Source organism: Peromyscus leucopus, chromosome 17 (genome assembly GCF_004664715.2).
Source record: "Peromyscus leucopus breed LL Stock chromosome 17, UCI_PerLeu_2.1, whole genome shotgun sequence".
NCBI lineage: Eukaryota > Metazoa > Chordata > Mammalia > Rodentia > Cricetidae > Peromyscus > Peromyscus leucopus.
Window position 1 is genome coordinate 44,072,049 of NC_051077.1, and position 25,992 is coordinate 44,098,040.

The 25,992-nt window shown below is 40.6% G+C and overlaps 1 protein-coding gene across 6 annotated transcripts in view; it reads left to right on the plus strand.

The window, feature by feature from the left end:
• Positions 1-14,979, plus strand: part of Nek1 (NIMA related kinase 1) — a 132,602-nt gene extending 117,623 nt beyond the window's left edge. For 5 of the 6 annotated variants that reach the window (XM_028881043.2, XM_028881046.2, XM_028881044.2 and 2 more), the window contains 5 exons: positions 4,624-4,777; positions 7,884-8,092; positions 8,690-8,820; positions 9,388-9,520; positions 13,793-14,979. In XM_028881043.2, the coding sequence (XP_028736876.1) occupies positions 4,624-4,777; positions 7,884-8,092; positions 8,690-8,820; positions 9,388-9,520; positions 13,793-13,806 (641 nt within the window). In that variant the 3' untranslated portion in view covers positions 13,807-14,979. Of the gene's footprint in view, positions 1-4,623; positions 4,778-7,883; positions 8,093-8,689; positions 8,821-9,387; positions 9,521-13,792 lie in introns of those variants that run through there. The other variant, XM_037211757.1, reaches the window with a different exon arrangement.
• Positions 14,980-25,992: the final 11,013 nt, after the last annotated feature.

The window sequence follows — 25,992 nt, forward strand, 5'->3', positions numbered from 1 at the left end:
GTCTCACTTTCCACCCAGCCTGGCCTCAGGCTTTCCACACTTCTCTGTCTATGCCTGTCAAGTACGTGCGCACACCACCACACCCAGCTGGCTCCTTTAGTTTGGTAATAAGTGATGGCTTCAGGTCTGTTTCTTCTGCAAACAGAGAAGCAGACATCCTACGGTAATGAAATGCAATGGATTGGTGGAAAATGTGGGCATAACAGTCAGTGGAGATTCTCAACAGTAAGTTTCAAAGAGTTTAAATAAAATAAAGTGGTGGTTTTCTCACAGTCTTCCCTTTGCAAGTCACAGAATCTGGATTACCAGAGGAACAAAGCCCTTGTCTTTGTAACAGCCCATTTTACAGTGTGGCTCACAACAGTGGTTACTCTGTGTGGTCCTGCAAGGGAATGAGAGAGAGAGAGAGAGAGAGAGAGAGAGAGAGAGAGAGAGAGAGAGAGAGAGAGAGAGAGGAGAGAGAGTGTGTGTGTGTGTGTGTGTGTGTGTGTGTGTAGTTGGTTGACAGAAAGTCTGTGTAACTTAGATAGCAAGTGAGGAAGTGATACAGTTAATACCTATGATAGAAATTGACTAACTTCACCAAGACTCTAGCCTGGACAAATGACTAGTCACTTGGTTGAAGGTAGAGGAATTTCTAGTCAGACTTCTTTATAGAAGTGTTTTGTCATTTGCCAGTGATTGTGTTCTAACAATAGAGTGAGTATTCATTCTAAAAAAAATTTTGACACAAGCATGATTTTATGGAATATTAGAGATAGAGTCTGGCCTCACCACTACTTTAGTATATCTGGACAGAGTTCAGGAAGATGTACATTTGGCGTGCACAGTTGACCTGGCTGTTTCCTGGGGTGTTTGAATCACTTTATGCCTCCTTCTCCGCTGTTAGAAATACTAGCAGTGCTCTCAAAGAACATCAGTCGTGAGTCCCGATGCCTTCCCTTTATGATTAACTGCTACTGTGAATACTTGGCCAAATACAATTGTAAACACTAAACAAGACAACTATCTAGCATTAGTAGGTAGCATCCAGTTACACTGTGAAGAGACTGACAGTGCAATGTTTTCTTTGCTCTCTAAAGAATGAAGTACCAAATTGCTACCTTGCCCATGCCTAGTTTGTGGGGGAAGACCATATTTTTGGAGTAATATGCAGTATTCTTAATTTTCTCTTGTTACTGAATATTATAACTCACTAAAATTCAAGCAAATATAGATTAGGATTAGGAAACAGGCACTCACTGTTCCCACTTATCTCTTGAGAGGTAACTCAGCCTACTTTGATTTTATAAAGATGGCTGATAAATGTGTAATACCAGTTGTCCATATAGGGTAGTCAACTTTGCCAACCATGTGTACAGTGTCCTCAATAGTGTCCCAGCAGCTTTAGCATAATAATCTCCTGCTCATGGTCACCCAGGCAGGAAACCTGCTTTCATAGTGCAGCAGTGCCAACATGTACTTAGAGAGGAAAACCTAAACTCTGTATTTCTGATGACTGTTAAGGAAAATTATTGCTGTATTTCTTCCCGTGAACTTTCTAAAATACTAACGTTTTCAGGGTTAATTCATTCCACGAGAACTAAAGGACTACAGTAGACAGCTGTGTCTTAACTCTTCAAATTTTCAGCCTTAAGATGGCATAAGTGGGGGGGGGGGGAGATGGCCTGAGAGTCAGCCAGATGACAGCCGCAGCCTCAGTTGTGTTTCTGGTACAGCCAGCTCGTCTGACTGTGATTCTGCCGCAGCGCCCAGCCCTCGAGTCAGCCTTGGAGTGGGCAGCGTGAGCTTCCTAACCCACGGGAGCTTCACCCCTTTGAGCCCCAGTTTCAGGACTCTCTGAGTTAGACCTGCTTTTCCCCTAAGTGCATGCCAATCCTTTTACTTTGGGATCCATCTTAAATAATAGATGCTATCTGGTTTTTCTAATACAGTGAGCAGTTAGTTGTAAAAGCTGTTTTGAGGGAGCCGTGTTGAAGTATTTATGGTGGTAATCAGTCTGAACAAAACATGCCCGTAATGAATGACTTCATAATACAACTAGAGGATTGCTAATTCGTACTTTATGTTAAGACTTGTACAGATTAAAAGAATTCTTTGATGTAGCACATTTCGTGAAGTTACTAATAGGACTAGCACTTAATTCATTCACTGTTTCATGTGGTTCCCTTATTTTGAGGGGGGAAAAGTTAATTGATACTAAAAAGGAAACGAGACGCTGTTTCTGAAATGTAAGGTTCCCTGAAGCATTGCTCTTGTTTGAATTTATAACGGTGCCAGATACTACTACCTGGTCTGAAGAGTTGAGGGGAACCCACACCTGAAGTAAGCTCTCAAGTGAGGCTGTGGATTGCCTGGATTTTCAGGATTGCTTTCACTTGGTGCTAAGACAATAAAATATACTTTAAGCAATATGAAAAACCAGGAGAATCAAAACTGAGAAATGAAGGGATCTAGGGCTATACCTCAGGGGTGTAATCTGGGCATAATATGCTCATGGCCTTAGCACGAAAAACGAGAGCAGAAATGTTGTGAAATAATGTTTTTACTGTGGATTAAGATGACGATCCATTTAAAACATAAAGTTAGTTAATGGCAGCACATAACCATAATTCCATGTGCTGCAGAGGGCAAGGCAGGAGCGTAGGTCAAGGCCAGCTCGGACAGCGTTCCAAGAGCTCCATGCAGTCTGTGGAGGAGGCACCAAGGAGTGCTAAAGCCCAGATACACCAGGAAATGAGTATCAACCTGAGATACTGTCCTGATGGATAGCAAAGTTAATATGCATAGTGGCCCACACCTGTTGTTAACTGTAGAACTTGGCAGGCAGAAGCAGGGGGTCACATCCTGGGCTAAGTATTGGGTGTGGGGAGTTGTTTTAACTAAATAAAAGAATAAACTAAAATTGAGGTGTATTTCTTTGGATGAGCTAAAGTTTTCTCAGCCTAAATATGTGGCATTCTCAAGTATAAGTATGTAATTAATTTATCCTGTTCATTTTTGATGATTAGCAGTCAACCTAGGTAGATTATTACAAGCTGCCTACTTTACATACTGCTGGCTTATCGTATGTGTGGCCCAAACCCTAATAATCCCAAAGCTGCATGCCAGTGCACCTGCAGCCTCAGCACTGGTGGCAGTGGAAGTCACTCAGCTGCCTCAGCACTGCTGCTGTCATTCAGTGCGTTAGCAAGCAGTATTTTTTTTTTTTTACCATTTTACCAGTTTCACTAGTTTGTAACTGGTAATCACTTTCCTTAATTGCTGTAATATGTAAATTATATTCAGATAATAGGAATCTCTGAAAAAGCTACACCAGTAAGATTGACCAAATATGCAGCTTTCCGTTAATATGTTAAGCACTATGTTTTCTGCAAAGCCTTCCCTCTCTCTAACACCGAATTCTTTTCAGGGTCTAGTACTCAGATATCACTCTCAGATTCCTTTAGAGACGTGTGTACAGTTCTCGTCTCCTGTCCTGACTGTTCATCACGTCCTAATTGTTGAAAGGGTGGCGCATGGAGACCCTTCCTGTTATTGCTGCTCTTGTCCAACACTGATTTACACTTTCAACACCTCCACTGTATGTGGTTTTCTTGGCACAGTTGGCTGAGTTCCTACTCGGGTTGTTACAAATGATTCAGACCTTGTCCTTGCAGCCTTCCGTTTGAGTGTGAGGACCCCGCTCAGCCCATTCTTGGGGAGGCAAAGTCAAGTTGTCTTTACACTGATAAGGTCCCTGCTTTAACCCATGGAGCTAGCCAGCAGCTCCTGGGAGTAAGCGACAGAGCTTCGCCAGTCTAGTTCCCTTGGGGTTTCAGGAAGTCTGCCCAGGCAGCATTGACCCAGGAAGGTGGGAGAACTGTGGGATGAGTGAGAAAGAACCCATGGGTACTTCTGGTGCCTGACTCCAGGCCATGGGTATCTCTGAAGAACCACTCCCAATCTTGAGGAGGTAGCCAACATGAATGTCTGTGCTAAAGCCCAGTCACTACTCACAAGTTTAGTTTTCTTGTTTAAAAAAAAAAAAAATCAGTTTTTAATTTTACTTTTTTTGAGAATTTCTTACCTGAGTGCTCTGTTTGCATCATTTCCATCCCTCCATCTGCCCCTCCAACTCCTCCATGTATTACCATATCCTCAAATTCATGACCTCTTCTTCAATAATTATTGGCACACACATACACACCTGTGTATTTGAGTCTATTTAGGGTTGCTTATGTGAGCCGGATTTTAAGAAAATTGGGTTCTGCTGGGTGGTGATGATGCACATCTTTAATCCAGCACTCAGGAGGTAGAGGCAGGCAGATCTCTGTGAGTTCAAGGCCAGCCTGGGCTACAGAGTGAGTTCCAGGAAAGGCGCAAAGCTACACAAAGAAACCCTGTCTCATTTAAAAAAAAAAAAAAAAAAAAAAAAAAAAAAAAAAAAAAAAAAAAAAAAAAAAAAAAGAGGAGGAAGAGGAAAGAAAGACGACAAGAAAATTAGGTTCTAACCTCAGGCAATTTGAATCCTTTCTCAATCTACATACATAATTTAAATATTGTAATTAGTAGTAGCTCGGATTGTTGTCCTTTTGCTTTTAGTTCTCTTCCTCCTAATAAGCAGTCTGTCAACCTGCCTGCAGATGCTGAGGACATGTTCACTCCCAGACCTGTCCAAGCTGTTCAGAACTCTGATGGACGTTCCCACTGTAGGAGATGTTCATCAAGACAGTCTTGAAGTAGATGAGCTTGAAGATGAGCGCAGTAAAGAAGGGCCCTCGGATTCTGAAGACACGTGAGTATAACCATGACCAAATTCGAGCATCACTGTGATGTCCAGAGATCATGGTCTACGGCTGGCTTTTCATCACCCTTCAACTTCTTCAACTTGGTTAAATATAGTCGGCCTCTTGATAATGTATGTCTGCCTCTGAATAATTACTGTCTCAATGGACGCTTACAAAAATTGTTTCTATTTGTGTTCACTGCCTTTTTTCCCATTGACATCCATCTAGTAGAATGATGTGACTATAGTAAGAAGTTACTAATGGTGATTAAATAGTTAATTTTTACAGGCTAAGGATTGTTGAATAGTACAGTCTCCATTATACTAGGATTGCAATGGGAAATTGGGAAGTATTAAATACCTGAAGTTTCATATCTGTCTTGTGACATGTTTGATTTTAGGACATATCAGTGGTGAGGTAGACTGGTTTGTTTGCTTTTTCTTTTTTCTATTTTCATTTAAAAGTTTTGTTTTCATTTTACATACCAACCACAGTTCTAGACTGGTTATTTTATTTGTGTGATATATGTAGGAGTGGGAGGCAGGGTAACTCTGTGTGTGTGTGTGTGTGTGTGTGTGTGTGTGTGTGTGTTGTGTGTGTGTGTCTGTGTGTGTATGTGTGTGTGTGCTGTATGTTGCATGTAACTTCATTGCTTTCACAAAATTCCTTTCTTGTGATTCTTGGGGATTATAGAACTCAGAAAGGAAATGTACTGATATTTCTGAAAGTTATGGGAAATGTTGGCCAAGCCTCAGATAAGAATCATTCTTGAGCTCTTCCATTTTAGCCTTCCAAGCACCTCAGACAAGTATCACACACTTGGGGTGGGGGGTGATAAAACCTAAGTATCCTGTAATGAAGTGCTAGGAAAAGTGCAGGGGAGAAGTCTAGTCCTGGGTGTGTGTGTGTGTGTGCAGGGGTGTAGCTCGGTAGTAGAGGAGCTTAGCATGTGTGAGTCCCAGTTGGAACAGGATTGCTGCATCTGACATGGTTACTTTGCAAGTTCCAGACTGCCCCTTCTCATCAGTCCTCATAGAGTCAGACCTATGGGTTGTTACTAGACATCTGATGGTTTGGAGGAAGTCACCTTCGTCCCCTGTTGTAGTAGACTTGCTGGTGAACACAACATTCAGCACCTGGTGGTTGCGAAGTGCTAGGCAGTGGATTTTGTGGAGAGTCTCCCTGGTATAGAATTGGAATGAACAGTTTTTACATGAGCGAGCCCTGTAACTAAATTATTCCTAAAGTACTGTCTATACTGTTGTTTGTCATTGAAAACTGATTTGTTCCATATCTTTCTCAAGATTTTATAATGGGAAAGCCAACTAAAAACTAAGCCTGGGGTCAGATTTCAAATGACATGACACAGATTTTTTTTTTTAAAGTGCTGATTTAATAAAATATTGAATCTCCTCAGGTTTTTCTTATGGGGACAGTCAGGCCAGCCTTACTGTTAACTCCCATATGCCTTGGCCATTATTTATTCAAGCTAACAAGTAGGTTACCAGCAGGTCAGTATCATCATCAGATAGTCATTACATCAAAGGTTACATGAGTTAGACTTGTCATTAAACAGCAAGTCAAAAGACTGTCTCTTGTTCTGACCAGGTCCTTTTCTGTAGCTTTCACAAAGTTCAATCTCTAGTTAGTATACCTAAGTACAAAAGAAAAGTATTTCTGTGTAAATGATTATTTCCTTTTCCCACTAATGTAAATTGTCTTCAAGACCTCACTTAGTATTTGTATTTGGGAGTTGAGTGTAAACTTTTGGAGAGGTCATCCTCAGCTCTGTCCCTAACTTAGGCTGCATTTCTAGTAGATGAAACCCTCTGCCTAGGAACATCCCTCAGCAGATGTCTTCACACATCCAGACTCTCACAGAACTCTTAGTCTGCAGGATGTCCTCAGAGACCACCCTTGAGTATGTGTCTCAGTTACTGTAGAATGCTCAAGGACAGAGGTTAGTCCCGTTTGCTGTTCATTGATAAGGCCTGGAGCCATGTCAGACTCTGATTGACAGTTTTCATGTCTCTAACATGAATTTAAAACTTGCTTTGTAAACTCAGGTGCTATATAAATATAAGTTCTTACTGTATAGACTCTTTTTTTCCACATTTTAAATCTTAAAAATAGAATTTATATGCTGCCAATGCTTTGAAAACAGGATTCTTCTACTAGGATTATAGTAGTTGACTTATTCTTGAGAAAATCTACTTACATATTTTAGAAATTTTTTTAAGAATATGCACAAAAGATGTTTCTGGTGACTATTATATTCACTGTATCATCATCATATTAGCCTAAACCAAAATACAAATACTATGTAAGACCTTGACTACTTGTCTCTACAAGTTTAAATACATTCACATGGAAATTTTTGCATATAGTACACAGCTACTATCCACATGAAGATTGGGATGAACTTTCTTTTCAAAATCACATGTTTTTCAAAATTTCTCTCTCTCTCTCTCTCTCTCTCTCTCTCTCTCTGTCTCTCTCTCTCTCTCTCTCTCTCTCTCTCTTTGTTTTTTTGTTTGTTTGTTTGTTTGTTTGTTTTTTGAGACATGGTTTCTCTGTGTAGTTTTGGTGCCTGTCCTGGATCTCGCTCTGTAGACCATGCTGGCCTCGAACACACAGAGATCTGTCTGGCTTTGCCTCATGAGTGCTGGGATTAAAGGCGTGCACCACTACCACCCACCTCAAAATTTCTTTTAAACATTTGAATATTAATTAATTTTTGGAAAACAAATGACAAACATCTTTGCCTTCTTAAATTGTCCAACTATGGCTGGGACGCAGAGACACAAAACATTATTTCAAATTTTAGGCAGTGACTGATGCTATTAGGTACATGATTCTCCTTGGCAAATCAGGACCAATTTAAGCAAATCATCTTCTAGTTTGTGAGTTGCAGAATATCTCTCATGTTCTGTATTTCTCAGTTGTATTTATCCTCATTTTCTTAGTTAGAACTCTATAGGCTTATTCAGACTTCTTATCTACAGTTAGTACTTTTAAGTGGGAGAGAATGCATATGCATGTGTGGAGCTGAAGCACCATTTCAAAAAACAGTTGAAGTTTAGGCAACATTCAGTTTAATTCTTTAAATTCCAGCGTGTTTGGAGAAACTGACACAGATTTACAAGAGCTTCAGGCCTCAATGGAGCAGCTACTTAGAGAGCAGCCCGGCGATGAATACAGTGAGGAGGAAGAGTCGGTCTTAAAGAGCAGCGAGGTGGAGCAGAGGGCAAGGGGGACAGATGCCGCAGACGAGGACGACAACCCCAGCAGTGAAAGTGCCCTCAATGAGGAATGGCACTCAGGTGCGTGCTGGCTTGCGGGCCTCTTTCTCTCTGTGCTCAGACAGTACAGGCAGGCGGTCTCTTTCTGACACAGGCTGAAAGCTGTGCTTTTGTCGTGTGTGCACTGTGTGTGTTTCTCACAAATGTACAACAGCTTTTCGTTTCTTCCTGTTGAGTTACAGCAGTGACTTGTGAAGATATTTACTCTACTGTTTGCTCTCTGTTTCCAGACTTGTTTTCCCAATGATAAAGATACCAACTTAGCTTTAGTGTGCTGCTTGGCTCATCTGTGTTCTGCATGTCTTTCATGTTACGTTCCTGTATCATAGGTTTGGTTGCTTCAGTTCAGACCATAGAACTCAGCTTTTTCCATAAACTAACATTTAATAGTGACGTTTCTGGGAATCTTTTTTTGTAACATGATGTACTATTTATGTCTTTAACAAAAGCAATTCTCAAAGTAAGATTCTTAGGTAAGCCAGCTTTAAATGTGTTTTGATGGACAGGTGCCATAGTGATGAGTGCTTGTGTTGAAGGGGACGAATACAGGAAGCCATAATTCACTTATCATTGATGAGAGTCACTTTTAATCATAAAGTATCTTTTGGGGTTTTTTAGATAATAGTGACGGTGAGCCCACTAGTGAATGTGAATATGACAGTCTCTTTAACCATTTGGAGGAACTAAGACTTCACCTGGAGCAAGAAATGGGCTTTGAAAAGTTCTTTGAGGTTTATGAGAAAGTAAAGGTGCGTAACTTTAATTGTATCATTTCTTCCTGTCTCCCCTCCTACCCCTCCCAAATTCACGGCCTCTTCTTTAACCATTGCTAGTATATATACACATATAAAGGAATACACAGATGTATCATGTGGGGCCAGGCTTCCCATGATGATTTGTTCTCCACACTTCAACTAGTTTTAGTCTTCTGCAGTGATCTCATGCTAGTGTAAAGTAAACTCTTTGTTGAGGGGTGAGATCTGCGCTCTACTGTGGGTATAATGGTAAGTGTTTAGATGTAGTTAGGAATCGTGCTGGTTTAGGAAAATAGCAGTAGTGGGTTTTCTTCTAACTTCCCTGACCTCACCAGCTGCTTAGAGTGGCTAGGCTTACAGTACCCGGCATGATTCCCCATCCCACATTGAAGGCCTTGAGTCTAATTAGACAGCGCTTGGTCACCACCCAGACATAATGCCACTATTGTACCATGAGGGAGAGCTTGCTGCGCTGCCACTGTTGTGGTTCCTAGGCTGTTACTGGTTGCCTCTCTTCTTTAGCAGTTTCCATATTAATTTGCATTTGGTAATTTGCCATAGGCTATTCATGAGGATGAAGATGAAAATATTGAAATTTGTTCAACAATAGTTGAGAATATTTTGGGCAATGAGCATCAGCATCTCTATGCCAAGATTCTGCATTTAGTCATGGCAGATGGAGCCTATCAGGAAGGTAAAGTTTCTCGTGTCTTCATAGTTTAAACCTATGTGAGAACAAAGCAAGGTGACAGATGTAAGATAAGGCACCCCTGTCACATGGGCTTTGAAGCGCCCTGTGTCTCATACTTTGAAGCAGCTGTACAGTGTACTCTGCCCTGTCCCAGCATTTTGTGTCCTTAAGTTAAGTCACTGCTCTTAGTGTGTGCATAGCATTTGAATGGATTTCCAACGCCTTGTTGGTTGGTTGGTTGGTTGGTTGGTTGGTTGGTTTATTGGGTGTGTATGAGTATTTTGCCTGCATGTGCACATGTGCACCTTTTGTGTACACTGCTCACAAAAGCCAGATGAGGGTATCAGTCCCTGGAACTGGCATTACAGATGGTTGTGAGCCACTATGTTAGTGCTGGGAATTGAACCTGGGTCTTCTGCAATAGCAACCAGTGTTCTTATCCACTGAGCCATTTCTCCAACCCTTAAATAAAAAATTTTAAGGCTCCTGATTGAAAACTCAACAGCTCTAAGAAATTAAAATAATTCTCATCAGTGACATACCATTAAACTTCTTTGCAGAGGAAGAAAATGTAAAATTCTGAACATGAATTTATTTCTAACATGGTTGCCAAAATGAATATTTTAAAGATTTAATTCATAGACAAAAATTGAGGATTTGAAATGTTGATGTTTAATTTTAGCAATGTAATTTTTCTTAAAAAATACTTATATTGCCTCTTGTTAAAAGTAATTAAGATAATTTTAAAAAATACATCCAGGTACAAAATAAAAATCAGTTTTAAAAATATTTGAGAAAGCACCCAAGCACAAAACAAGAGATGCAGTAAAACTATGATAATGTTCAGAAGGTCTCCATTCTGGACACTGGAAAAACTTGACCGTGAAGCAGGATCCTGACTAGTAGTGTCAGAGTCCACAGGGCAAAGCACAGTTAGCTTTTTAGAGGACAGCAGTCTGTGGTGTGGAGACCGTTCTCAGTGGTCTGTGTCTTGAGTTCTTGTTTGAGACAAGGTCTTGCTGTGTACTCTAGGATAGCCTCTAACACATGCACCCTGCACCCTCTTGCCTTTTCCTCGACCACCATGCCTGGATAGCTATCACATAGTTCCTTAAAATTCAGTTTAATACTGCTTTCTTTAGGGGAGGAAAGGTTTATTTCTCCCCGGCACAACAGAATCCAAAGGTCTATAGATCTCAGTACAGTCTGAAGTGCTAAGACTTTGAAAATATCCTTCAAATGTATTACTGTAGAATAGGTGTTTTATTTTCTAAAATGATAAAGATAACTTGATCATTAAGATGAGAGTCTCCAATTTAACCTCTGTCTGGAACTCACAGGTTCCCAGTTCTGTGGAGATCTTGCACTCCAGCTGTACTTTACTGAAATGAGAAATAGCCTATAAATTTTACAGCATTTGTGTTTCCTTGGTTATTTTTCATATCATTGTGTAAGCTAACGGCACAAGGCCAATGAATGATTCTATTTCAGTAAATCTGTGGCAAGATCTAGCCAGTTCTATTCTCATTCAGACTGGCCTTCAGGAAGCTCTCCACAAGTCTTGTTTCAATGGAACTTTTCACAGGAGTCGGCAGCAGTATGCTCAGGCTGTAGTGTTCCTTGACAAGTGTCTGAAAAGCTTTTATTTTGCTTTGCCCCTTCAGTGGAGAGCTGTAACAATCAACTGAGCCACAGGTAGGATTGGCACAGCTGGGTGGTTTCTGAAGGGTGCCCACCGCCTTCATAGAAGCCCATTTACCTACAAGGACCAAAAGCTAGGCTGGGCCGTATAGCCCTTAAGAACACGATCAGTTTTGCTGTAGTGTGTGGTGGAAACATAAGTGAAACCACAAAGTTCACTGTCCCAGAGCCAGCCTGGAGAGAAAATGTAAAGCAGCTTTAAAGCCAAGTGCCTGCCTTTACAAAGAGCAAAAGACGAGATAGAACACCCTAGCAACCTTTACAAACTTCTTAGTGTGTCCTATAGCATATTTTAACTTACTAATACAGCCACTGAATGAACATATGTAAAATACATTATCTGAGTAAAAGCTAACATGCTGTGTTAAACATTAGACGGTTAAGTGCTAGACAGTGATTGGGTTTAGAATAATGGGAGCCCTTCATATATGGAGCAAATGGATCTCAAAGCAAGCTGTCTTATATATAGTTGTGTTTTAGATATCTAGGAGATAATAAATGTCATGTCTCATATATGGTGCTTACACGCTTTTATTCTCTATGGCAAAATTTGATCTAACTCATTCAAAAATGAGAAACCAGTAAGGGACATACTAAAAAGATTCTCATGAAAGACTGTCTCAAAAAATGAGGTGAAGAGATTGAGGAAAACACCCCAACATCAGCTGGTAGTCTATGCTTATGCCCACATAAATAGTGTACCTCCACACCTGCCTGCTCACACATGTGTACCCACACCACAAACAAAATTTTCACTTTTTAAAGTGATCATCTAATCTCATTTTTGTTTAATTTCCCTGGAAATTGTCATCCTCAAAACTGACCTGACCATTCAGCTCCCCTGATACTGTTACAGTGCAGCTTTTGTGAGAGTTAGTAACTATCGCTGTTGGTAAAATTAACACTAACCCCATATGAAACTGCTTTCCAGAGTCAGAGGTCAAGGAGAGGTAGTAATTTTGTAAGTTATTTAGAACTATTTCTAGGAGTTCCTTCACAAGGAAAATTGAATGAATGTGGCCAATGCTAAACTGGCAGATTACCAAGTCCTCCCATTGAGCATCAGCAGACCAAGCATATGATTTCTTCAGTATGCCTTCCCTTCACATCCGTTCTAGATGGAATGTTAGATTGTGTTTATGGAATGGAATTCTATACAGCTATTCAAATGAATGAAGCAAATCTTCAGCTCTGAATATACATATGCCCACAAACCTAGTTAAATAAATCATATGTGATGCCGTTTATATCACATCTAAAACAATTTTATTTAATTTTTCATATGTTTAATAAACAGTGAAAAAGTATAAGCAAGATATACATTAATTTGGGTATACTGAATCACGTCCCTAGAAAAGAAGAGAAGGCCAGAGAAAGTGGAAAAGTACACAGCCTGTAATATGCTTTTGCTTAAATATCAAGCCATGTGGTGGTGGCGCAGGCCTTTAATCCCAGCACTTGGGAGGCAGAGGCAGGCGGGTCTTTGTGAGTTCGAGGCCAGCCTGGTCTACAGAGCGAGATCCAGGAAAGGCGCCAAGCTACACAGAGAAACCCTGTCTCGAAAAACCAAAAAAAAAATGTGTGTTATAGCTGCAGTTGTGAGTAAATTATAGTAGAGTGCAGTGTGTGACATTGAAAACAGTGAAAATACCCTTGAGTTGCATGAAGTCCTGATGAGTGGCAGGGTAAAGGTGGGTCCTAAAGGAGAAGACATCACAGCCGGGTTTTCAATGAATGCCAGTTTATCAGGACTCAGTTTGCACACTCGGTAGGGAAGGATGCAGAACACTGCAGTAGGGGAGTGAGTGAAGGTTGGTGACTGACACTGGGAGAGGTTAGATAACTTCACCTCTGCTGTTGGTGAAAAGCATCACAGACACACCGAGCAGGGAGGGAGTTGTAGAATGTGGGTGTGACCGTGCCGTGTTTGACATGATGGCGGGATTCATTGGGTGTAAGCGAGTGCTGTCTGGCAGTGCTGGCAATCAGCGTGCTTGACTCACTCAGCAGTGCTCGTCAAGAACGAACATTCTTGTGGGTTATGTAAGAATGGTTCATGTCATGATGCCGTGCTCATAAAGGGACGGCGTGCAGACATTGACGCTCACATGGAATACATACATTGTGGACTGTATGGAATTTAACGTGAGGTCTTCTCCACGTAGAAAGGCTGAAAGCTTTAGAGAGATGCTGCCATACCCACTACAGAGACCCTCCCGTACGCGTTGAGGATCTTGCTTTTTCAACCACTGGAGCTTCTCTGTCCATCTGCCCATTTGTGTCTCAAGTCTGCGCCTGGGTCTAATTCTCATCGAGTTATCTGTGCCTCAGAAGGCGACCTGAGGATTTATACACACTTAATTGTAACACCAGTTGTCTTTGTTATCCACTTGTTACTTCCACCTTCATTCTTTGTAACCCTGCCTGGATGTTGTACAATGAATATGCACTGTTATGATAAAATACGTTTAAAACTGAACTAATGATCTCCTTTAGAGAGGAAAATGTTTTTTAAAAAACTAGGTACTGCTTGAACTAAAATGAAGTGAATTAATTTTTTTCTCTTTTCTACAGACAATGATGAATAATCCTCAGGACATTCTCTATATTCAACTATATGAAAACATTTGAACTTGACTCATAATACAAGCTTCCTGGGAAGTAGAGATTATTTATGAGAAATACCAGATTTAAGATGGGCATGCTTATTGCACGAAAAAACTGAGAAGTGTGGTTTTTTTTTTCTTATATTTTATCTACTTTATTTTGTTTTTTGGATTCTTTAGCCAACTTCGATAGAATGTATGTCTTTAAATCATCCCACCAAAGCATTGACTCAGAACTGGAATTAGCAGTGTTGAAATTTACCACGAAATAAGGAACTATTTTAGCAACTGTCTTTCTGTGGAAGGAGTTGCCTATATCATAAAAGGCCTGCCTTTGGGCTTTCATTTAAATTTCAGCATGACTTTTTTTTCTGTCTAGGATTTTTCATCCTAGCTAGCAGTTCTGCATTAAATAATCCTTGTCAAGGGCTCTATGCAAATCTCTACATTTGGAAGATGAAATTTTAGCCTTGAAGTTTGTATTCTCAAGTCATTTTTCAACCACTGAATCTCCTGAGCTAGGTCGGTGGAAACAATCCTAAAAGTCATTGAAAGATTTGATTATGAAGGAATAGCCAAGTTATATTTCCTGATACTTAAAAGTCCCTTAATTTCTTCTGTTTCTTTTCATAGATCAGAAGTAGTGTATCTAAAAATCAGGCTATAAATTTAAACATGGCCCTAGCACATGGCATACCATTGCCATTTGGTTTCTAATCCCTCTCATGTATGTGCCTCGGTGTCACCTGTGTTAAAGAGGAGAAAGGAACTTTGTTCATTTGGCACCCTGACAATTTGGTAACTACTATGGGGAAATGTTTGCCTCTTATTTTCAGTATGAGGATTTAACCAGGTCATTACAATGATGGTCACATAGTTTCATTTATGTGAAACTATATAGAAAAACAGTGATAGTTTCAGAACATGCCACGTATACATGGCTTCATTGTCTCCAGTCTGAATGTTCTTAATAATAATAGCAGAAACGTGTGCTTCTCTACCAGTCAGCCTGTCATCTGAAACGTGGACTCTTACCTTGCCGCACTATTAGTACTGTATTGACTTTATTATGTATATTATTTCTAACATCCAAAACTAAATAGTTGATTTTTATATTTTTATTTTATACTATTAAATTTGTATTATGTACCTGAAGCATATGATCAGTTGTCTTTATTAGCACTGTTCTCAATATCTGTTGTGGGGAGTTTACCCACCAACCCCACAGCTCCCCAGAGTTTTCTTGAGTGCGAGCAGCAGGAAATATTAGATAGAAGGATTTATTGTGGCGAATATTGCAGAGATAAACAGACAGAAAATAAAGGATAGCCTTGAGAGGGCCTGGAACCTATTCCAATGGGCCCTGACTGTCTCTGCCCCAGGGTTTTTATAGAGATGCCAAGGGGTGGAGCAAAAGACCTCCTCCCCCAGAACAGCTAAGTGCAGACCATCTCAGACACCTGCACTCAGGCCCGTGGTCCTGATCATCCTCTATTCCGACCTGCTGGGTAAAGCCACGAGGAACCCGAGAACGGGCTCCCACAGGTCCCCCCTTCTTAATGTATATTAAAAAAAAATAACTATTAATGGCTTACACAGCAATCTCCATAGCTGTTACACCTCCCAGTATGGAGTAGAGGATAATATAGATGGCATTTCTCTTTTGAATTAGGTCCAAGGTGACTACAGCAGTCTTAGCTGCCTCAAGCCTTTTCTAAACCAAAAACTCTTAAGGCGACTACAAACTTAAAGAATCCCTTAGCTTCATCATTACCATTAACAGGTTAACATAAATATTGCTATACATAGTCACAATTCTCTCAATCTTACAACTCAAAGCAAACTCTTAACAGAACCATTTGAATTAGCATATATGGTGCTATATATAATTAACCATTTTCTCCGTCTTACAACTTTAACTCAATCATTTGAATTTTCTTGTTAACAGAACATAGGAAAAACTTCGATGTATTCACATCAAATTTAAATATTTCCTTAACTCCACAAAGCCAGGGTGCATTAATATCAATAGGTTTCTGCGAACATAATTCAATCTCATAACTCCTCCTTTTCTTTATAATTTTTTAAACAAAATCTCAAACCTAGTTAGAGGAACCCAAACTTATACAATTCCTACAAACCCATATTGAAAAGCAATATTTTCAATCTAACCATTAACACTTTGAAAACTTTTAGCAAAACATTCAAAAGCAGTTTCTTAATAAAACTCTTTACACACTTTAAAAGTAGTCTCTTAGTATACCCCATTTGCATTTCTTACTAACAAAACATGACATTAATCCACCCAAAGAAAATATTTTTTAAATTAAATAGACTAAGGAATATTAACTCTCCCTTTTATAATTTTTTAAGCAAAATCTCAAACCTAGTTATAAACCCCAAACTTTTCTGTTTAAACAGTTTCATTTGTAATCTTGCAGAGATAAACAGATAGAAAATAAAGGATAGCCTCGAGAGGGCCTGGAACATATTCCATCAGGCCCCAACTGTCTCTGCCCCAGGGTTTTTATAGAGATGCCAAGGGGTGGAGCAAAAGACCTCCTCCCCCAGCACAGCCAAGTGCAGACCATCTCAGACACCTACACACAGGACCGTGGTCCTAATCATCCTCCATGTGGACCTGCTGGGTAAAGCCACAAGGAACCCGAGAACGGGCTCCCATAATCTGTGTTGTCTTAAGATCAACTCACAATGGCAGGAGTGTGTGCAGAGGAAGGGATTGTATCTGGAGACATGGTGCCAGGCAGTTGATGGGGCTGAGCTTGGCTTGAAAGCTACCTTAATCTGTAAGAGCCCTTGGCAACCTAAGGACCTCTTAACAGGCCCTGCCTCCTAAGTCACACCTTCTCCTCACTACCATCCTGGGAAACAAACTTTTATCACATGGACCTTTGGACAGTCAGACCATCTTCAACCCAGAGCATATACTTAGAAAACATGTGCCAGAAAACAATGGTTCTGACCACTGTCTGCGATGAAATGAAAGAAAGCAGATTTACCTTTAACAACTCCACTTGATGAAAGACTGAACAGATGGTGTTCTCGTAGGGAGTAACAAACAGTGAGACTAATGCTACAACAGAGACGGGCTGCAAACATAAGTGCTGTGGTTCCTCAACCTCACGGGAGTAACAGGGTGGGCATGGAGAGGTTGGAGTCAAAACCAGGGATCTCCATTCATTTGTTGGATGTATTGAACTCACAGATCAAAATACAATTTATTACATTAAAAAGTTTTTCAACAGTTCAATGACTTAAGCCTCTACCTTGAAACAGAAGTGAATTCAGAAAGAAAATTATTTTTTCTAAATGCCAGAAACCAATCCAGTGTAAACAAAATTAGAGAATCCAAGGGGTAGTTATTTAATGGTACCAATAATACTGACTGATAAATCTGTAGCTAGACTAAAAAGTACTTAAGACATAATTAGAGATATCTGGAATGAAGATGATTCATTGTATCTGACAGTCATCTAATAGATTATAAGGAAATATGAACAGTTCATGCCAAAATAATTAAAAATGTCTTTTTCTTGAACAAACCTTACCTGTGCTAGGTTGCCATAACAGACAAGAGAGTGACTTCAACTACAGAAACCCATTTTCTCAGTATCCTAGGAAGTGCAAGTCCAAGGTCATGGTTTCTAGTGTGGGCTCTCCTTGGTTGCAGGTAGGATTTCCTCATGAGGCAGTGGAGGTGAGCTCTCCACTGTGTTGCTAGTCTTGTAGCATCCAGGCCCATTCTTACGACCTCACTTAACTTTAATTGCTTGCTTGGCAGCCCCATGTTCATTAACACTTCTTGGTGATTAGGACTTGAACAAGAATATATTTGGGTAGGTGGGGGGGCGGAGTTCACAAATATTTAATCCATAACATTATCCAAGCTCACACAAAACCTTAATCTAATAACTCATAGCCTTATATCTAATTGTGAAAGTGAAATTTAGTTTAAAGCTTTCCACAAATAAGCCATTGGGTCCAGATGGATTGAGTGATAAGTTCTATCAAGCACTTCTGGAAGAAACAGTACCAATTCTGCACAAGCTGTTCTGAAATACTGGAATGCAGGGGAAATTGTCCCTCTTCAGAGAGCACAACCTGTTCCCCAAGTGGGAGGGGAAAAATGGGTGGAGGCAGAATGTGAGGAGAGAGAACTAAGGAGTCATCCTTCCTAAACCATGATGGAAAAGTTGCAAATTAGCAAATCAAGCTCAACAACAGATCAAAAAGCAATGGCTTGTAACCAAGTGGAATGTATGCCTGGAATACAGGATTAATTTAATATTTGAAAAACCATGTAAGTCTTCATGTCGTCAGACTACAGGGGAAAATATCTCGACATGGAATAAAAGCAGCTATGGGAGAATTGAGTATCCATTCCCATACAGTTTCTACAGACGGAACAGAAGAGTAAAGGCCACTGAAAACAACAGACCTGCAGTTGGTGTGCTTAAAGTTTCCTCCCTAAAGGGAAAAACATGGATTTCTGCTTGCTTCATTTTCCAGTGTCCTGGAGATAACACCACAGTAGTGAACAATAATCGGAACACCCACAGAGTATAAAGAAAGGACAGTGTTCACAAATGACATGGTAGGCGGGACATACAAAAACAATCCTCAGGGGTCTACATAGCTGCTACAAGAACTCAAGAGAGCTAAGCACATCCCACTGGAGACAGCTCAGCTGGTCGAGTGCTTGCCTGGCATGCACAGAACTTCTGGAACCAAATGAAAACTGGGCCTTTAATGCCAGTGCATAGGAAGTGGAGGCAGAAGAATCAAAAGTTCAAGGTCATCCTCTACTATAGAGCAAGTTTGAAGTCAGCCTGGACTCCATGAAATCCTGTCTCAAAAAAAAAAAATACCACTTATAATAGCATAAAGAATTATGAAATACTTAATAAATTTGACAAACTGAGTGTATATATGTATGCATATGTATATATACAGTATACAAGCTATACTGGCAGCTAAAACATTGGTCAGAGAAATTAGTATAAACTAAACTGATTAAAAGTAAATTTGACCTCACGAAAATAACACCCATACTTTTCCAAAGATTCTGTCTCAGAAATGAAAAGTCCAGAACAGGCTAGATGCTTGCAAAGTGTGTGTCTGACAAAGATACCATATATAGTGAAGAAAGAAAATGTAACAGTAAGATGACCCAATTTGAAAATGGGAAAAAGAAGTCCTACACATTCAAAGACTTGAGGATAAACTCATGGAACAGTCCATCGTAGTTCAACACTAAAATTAGTTGGAACCTTAACTCCCGAAAAGACCCACGTGGTGGAGCCTTGAGGAGAGTCGGTCTACTCGAAGGAAGTTTGGTTGCTGATGGCCTGCCCTTGAAGGGGTTACCAAATTCTGTCTTCTAATATAACCTGTCAGCTGTAAGAACCCCCTCGATACTGTAGGTAGTACTGGACAGTGTAATATACAGACTATTTTTTTCTCTTTTTGTGTTTATGATAAAAATTTACCTCATAAAAGTCTTAATTTCTTGTTGCTGTAGTAAAATACCTGGACAAAAACAACAGACAAAACTGTTTTGGCTTACAGTTGGAGAGGGGCCCAACCCATCATGGCTGAGACGACATGAAGGCAGGAGGCCGGCTGGTCACATTGCACGCACACACAGGAGTGAGTGTGGGCTATATTCTCAAGGTCCACCCCTTGTGACTCACTTCCTACAGCAACCCCACCTCCTAAAGGTTCTACAACCTTCCAGACAGCTCCACTGACCGAGAATGTGATCAAACATGAGCCCATGGCGGACCTCTCGCATTCAAACCACAGCAATAAATTAGCCTCAGAGATTAACAGTAACAATGCACTCTGATGAGTAGTTATGAGTATGTGTTGCGATGACATGAAATGGTACAATATACAGAGAAATGGGTGAAGTAACACCATGACAGAGCCTTAGGCTGCCATTGGCTTTGTGACATTGTCAGAAGGCAGGCCTCTGCCTTCAGTGATCCTGGACCATGGAGCCATGATGTCAATGGTTACATATTAGCAGCAGGTAATGGTTGAGGGCCCTTAATAGGGTGTTTTGCCAACTGTTTTGGAAGAACACTAGGGAAGCAGCTTTCTCTTGACTTGGAAAACGTCACTTCAGTGTCTGTAATGTCTCTGTGATCATGCAGGTAACCAGGCTGCATTCCACCCACTGATCGTGTTCCATAATTCCTTCCTTTAACGTCTGGGCAATTCAAAACAATTCGGAAATTTTCCGTAGTGTTCACATTGCTGATTCTGCTTCATATTCTCCATTCTCCTCTTCCTCTGGAGATGCAAAAATTCTTCCAATTCCTCACTTGCTGGCTCTTGATGGCCTTCACTATGTCCTCTCTTCCTTTTCATCCACCGTGTGGGCAAATCCTTTTCCACCGACTTATCCTATAGGAATGATTTTTCCAACTTCCACTGAATCCCAGGAAGCTCTTAAAAATCATTCACTCCCTAAGTCTTCCTAGCAGACATTTACAGTTGCTGGCTTCTGTTCTCCCTTTAGAGCTTTGATGAATGCTATGCATCAGCAGTAGTCGACCATATTCAGCACTGCACTTTGTCTGGAGTCTGCATCAAAAGCTCGTCTAAAGTGACCAAATACTAGGTGGGTGTATGTGGCCTTGATCAGGTTTCCGAAGCAGTGGGGTGGCATTTGGGAAGTAAAAATACAACGTCTACTTGTTCCCTCCTAAACACTGAACCCAGCCCAGCCAACCTGAACCAAGGTAAGAGAGCACCAAGAGGGAGCTGAGAATTACACAGTTCAGCTCCATGAAGGTGTGCCAAAAACTCACTCCAAGAGATTGATTAGTGCTGTTGGCAGTTTGGGGCAGAAAAGGCCTTTTTTTTTTTTTTTTTTTTTTTTTTTTTAGTAGGCAGTTGACTTTAGTTTCATGCCTACTGGTGTGATAAAATACCCTAACAAAAGCAACTTAAAGGCAGAAGGGTTTGTTAGGCTCATAGTTCCAGGAGTAACAATGCTGTCCATAACAGCAGGGAAGGCATGATAGGAGCATATAGCCAGCCCAGTCACAATGCATCAGCAGTGTGGAATCAGAACAGTAAGCAAGGCCAGGCTATAAAACCTGAAATCCCACTCCCAGTGACATACTCCCTCCAGCAAGTTTCCAACTTCTAAAGGTTCTGAACACAACCTTTCCAAATAGCACCTCCAGCTAGGACCAAGTGCCCAAACACATGAGCCTATGAGGGACATTGCACGCTCAAACCATAACAAGCTGTGAATTCAGAGACCCATACCTGATCGAGTACTAAGAAGACGTCACAGTTGAATGCTCAGCCCTATAAAGGATGTCTGCATCACTCCTTCCAAGGCTGAGGGAACATCCAGAAAGAGTGGAAAGAATGTAGGACCTAGGGTAAGGAGTGGAGTGTGGTAGAATACTGTCTTCTAGGCATGACATGGCCATTGCACTCCTGGACTCGCAGCAGTTGTGATAACCTGCACAAGACTCAGTCTATCACCATTCCATCATGAGCAGAGAGGGGCCCATGAGTCCCCGCTCTCCTTGAGGATCTCTAGTAGGTAATGGATGCTGGGGAAAGAGACGTTTTCTTCAGCTGTGTAGCTGCTGATAAGTTGTCTATACACGTATAAATAACTCCTCCGTACACATACTCCTGTAGGCAAATCTATTGAAACTCATTTGGATCACACATGCACATACAAACAACAACAACAAACCGTGAAAGTAGGAGTGCTACTAGTTTGGAAGAAAAAGGATCAGCAGCAATGGGGAGGCACAAGAGAGGGTAAGGGGGAATGACTATGACTTGTATATGATCAAAACATAGAAAATTAATATATGCTAATAAAATACATTTAAGAAATACCACCCCACTCTTCTATAACAAATACACTCAGGTTGGCGGGTGCATTGTCCATCAATCATAGACATCTAATTCCAACCCTTCCAACTTCTGGATGAAACACTGGAACCAGTCCATAAGCAAGGTGGCTGTCACCAACACTCTCTAGATATGTTGCCAAAACACAGAGAACTTCCCATCCTGTTTATAGAGTAAGCATAGCTCTGTCATAGGCTTTGTAGCTTTACCACATGGTACGGGAATTTATCTGCTCTTCCACGATTATGGGACCAGTGCTACCTCTGCGTTTATGTGCATGTAGATTGTAATGGGCATCATCTTCCCAAACCAGTTTAAACACCTACATGAGGTTATGTTCTTTCTTTTTAGTCTGCTGAAATGCAGTGGCAGCTTATTTGTTGGAGGTTACAGCCTCTCCAGTGGTTGTGCCTGGAGTGGTGGTTAATGATGCCCACCTCCCTGGGTTCTGGAATCACCATGGGCCATTGCCTGAAGGATTTTCTAGATTAAGTGATGTGGAAAACTGATTCTAAGTACTAGACTAAATGTGGTGGTTTGAAGGAGAATGGCCCCCATAGACTCCATCTGAATACTTGATCCCCAGTTGGTAGAACTGTTTGGGAAGGATTAGGAAGCATGCCCTTGTCAGAAGAGGCATGTCACTGCAGGGTGAGCTTGAAGGTTTCAAAATCCCATGCCATTCCCGGTTCACTCACTCTGCCCCGTGGTGGTTGTCTTAACAAGTAAGCTCTCAGCTACTGCCATGTCTGCCTACTGGCTTCCACGCTTCCTACCATAGTGGTCATGGACACACCCTCTGAAACTGTGAACTCTTTCTTCTATTAGTTGCCTGGGTCACTGTGTCTGCACAGCAGTGGAAAAGTAACTGAAACACTGAAGGAAGAAAAGAGAGCAAGCTGAGCAGCCACACTGATCCTCTGCTTCCTGACTGTGGGTGCAATGCAAGCAGCTGTCACAACCCTGATCTGCCTTGCCTTCACGGCCACCATAGACTGTACCCTCAAAGTTGAGCTAAAATGAACCCACCCTTTCTTACATTGCTTTGTTGTTTGGACACAGCAAGGAAATGGGTAATTAATTCAGTGTAGAGCTGTTATTTTTTTTTTATATTTTTCCCACAAGAACAGAGGACCTTTCTAATTCTCATTGAATTCACTCACAATTGCACATCTATCTGGGGTTCTATGTTAAGACCTTTCAAAATCTCAGACAGCTATTTGGAAATATGCAATACTATTATTAGCTATAGTCACCTCATTGTGCTATTGAACACTGAGATTTATTTCTCCTATTTAACTGCAATTTGTGCTTGTTAACCAATCTCTCCCCACCTCACCACCCACTTGCCTTCCCACACTCTAGCAGTGTCTCCAATAGTTTTCATATTTTTCAGCCCAAATGTATGTCTAATTTTGTACAACTGTCCCTTGCAGTGAGATAGTTTCTATCTCATTTAGAGGCACTCCTTGTTTTAGCAAGTCTTTGTGCTCTCTGGAACAAAGCAGTGCCACCCATAAAAGCATGCTTTTTTGTTCATGTTTTCCACTCAAAATTTTAATGCTTTTTTTTTTTTTGCATCTTAACTGACCACTTAGAAAGCACTGTGGGCATAATAATGGAGTTTGAGATACAAGAGGAAAAGTAGCATGGATTTATTTTTCTTCAGTTTCACAGAAAGAAGATTCATTCTAACCACAGATCTTAGCAACTACAGTAGAGAGCTTTTTCTTTCTTCTTATTAAGTCAAGGAATTGTATTATTTCATTTCAAGCAAGCACTTGAGCTGGGGACATGGCTCAGAGGAAGACCACTTGTCTAGCATGCCCTAGGTTCAATAATCACTACCATAAAAATAATTATTAAAAGAAGCTCTTCATGGCTTCTCTTGGGCATGTTCAAATCTCCCACCCTTGTGGTTTGGGACAATTATAAAACCGCTTGTTACTTAAGCACAAACATTTCAATAAAGTGAAATCAGTTTGATAACCTACATAATTACCAAGTGACTAATGGGCAAATAGCATGTATAGAGTGGATACAGTGCACAGATGGCTGAGTCACATCCCAGGAAGGACAGAGCGGGATACACTAGGTTTTGTCATGCTACTTAGAATGATGTGACATTTGAGACCTAGGAATTATTTATTTTGGGAATTTTCTGTTTAGTATTTTCAGGCCTTGACTGACCATAGATAAGTAAAACAAGAGACCATGGATAAAAGAGTAAAATATATCAATATTAATTAGTGAAATTCAAATGAAAATTACAGTGACTACATATTTTTCAAAGCATAGCTTCTTTGAAAAAAAATTGATATATTCTATTTAGAATTGCAGTGGTCAGAAGCAGATGCCTTAGAGTTCCTGTGGAGGTCAGAGGACAACTTACAAGAGTCAGATCTCTCCTTTCATGAGGTGGCTTTCTAGGGTTAGAACTCAGGTTGTCAGGCTTGGAGGCAAGTGATCTTACCCACTGAGCCATCTCGCAGGCCTTAGAATATGTGACTGCTCTTACTTGATACTCATACAATCTGTCTTCTCCACAGTGGCTTTACAAATAACATATTATGAAGCGGTAAGGAGGAAAATGAAATTAATGAAAAGGAGAAAGAAGGCAAGAGAAGCGATGAGGGAACTGAGGGAAATCGAGGACAGAAATGGGTCTGGAGAGATGGCCCAGCAGTAAAGAGTGCTTGCTGCTTTTGTAGAGGACCCAAGTTCAGTTCTCAGGACCCACGTCGGGCAGCTGACAACCACCGGAAACTCCAGTTTCAAGGGATCCAACCTCTTCCGGCCTTTGCAAGCACCTGCATATGTGTGTGCACAAACACACACACACACACACACACACACACACACACACACACACCACTAAAAATAAGTCTTAAAAGGGAAAAGTACAATTCTAAGTATCCAAAGTACTCTGGGCAAAAAGAGCAGTGCTGGAGATATTGTAATATATGACTTCAAACAATACCACAGCGCCATACTGACAAATGCATGTTACTAGCGCAGAAACAAATATGAAGACCACTGAAATACAACAAAAGGTCCAAATGTCCAGAAGTAATCCCATTTAGCTTTAGACATATGGCTCTTGGCAAAGGTGCCAAAACATACATTTGGGAAATAGCCTTTTCAAAAAACTATGCTGGGAAAGCAGGCTATCCACATTTGTACTTCTAAAACCAGATCACAACACCCTTCCTGAACAAAACATCTCACTATCTTCATCAATAATAGCAAGAATCAAACACAGAGTTATACTAAATTCAAAAGCTTCTATATAGCCAAAGAAACAATGACCAGAGTAAAAAGAGAATGGGAGAAAATCTTTGCTAGATATTCATCCAACAGAGAATTAATCTGCAGAATATATAGAGAACCCAAAGGCTTAAATAACAAGGGAAAAACAATACAATCAATAAATGGGAAGACAAATGAACACTTTTCTAATGAAATACAAATGGCCACTGAAAACATATTCAATATCTGTAGCTGTCAGGAAAATATGAATAAATCAAACTACATTGATATCTTATCTTACTGCATTTAGAATCATTATCAACACAACAAAACAAGACCCAGCAAATGTTGGCAAGGATGTAGAGGGAACAAACCCCTATACACTTCTGGCAGTAATATAAATTAGACCACCTAATGTAGATATCAGTATGAAGGGTCCTCAAAATATTAAAAACAGAACTTCAATGATTCAACTATGTCATTCCTGAGTTGATACTCAAAGGAGCCAATGACACCTTGCCCTAGGGAAATCTATACACCCATGGTTGTCCCTTCACCCTTTACAGTGGTCTGGATGTGGCACAGCCCAGGTGCCCATCAGTAGATGAACGGGTAATTAAAATGCAAATATACACAATGGAGTTTTAGCCACAAAGAAAAGTGAAATTGTTTGTTTGAAAGAATATGGGTGGAACTGGAGATCTGTTGGAGTCCAGCTCCAACCTGTGGGGTTCTTGTGGGGAGGAGAGTGGAATGAGGAAGTATTAGATAGTAATATAGACAGAGATGACAAGAAAGACAGAGACACAGCATAGCGTCAGGAGGGCCCTGGGTCAATACCCAGCGGCCAAGAGTTTTATTCTAATGGGCGTTTTATACACTGCCAAGGGGAGAAGCAGAAGACCTCCCCTTTGAGGATCAAAGAACAACGTACAGCCAAGTGTAGACTCTTGAAAACACCTGGTAACCATGCCCTTGGCCAAATCATCTTATTATGCAGCCCTG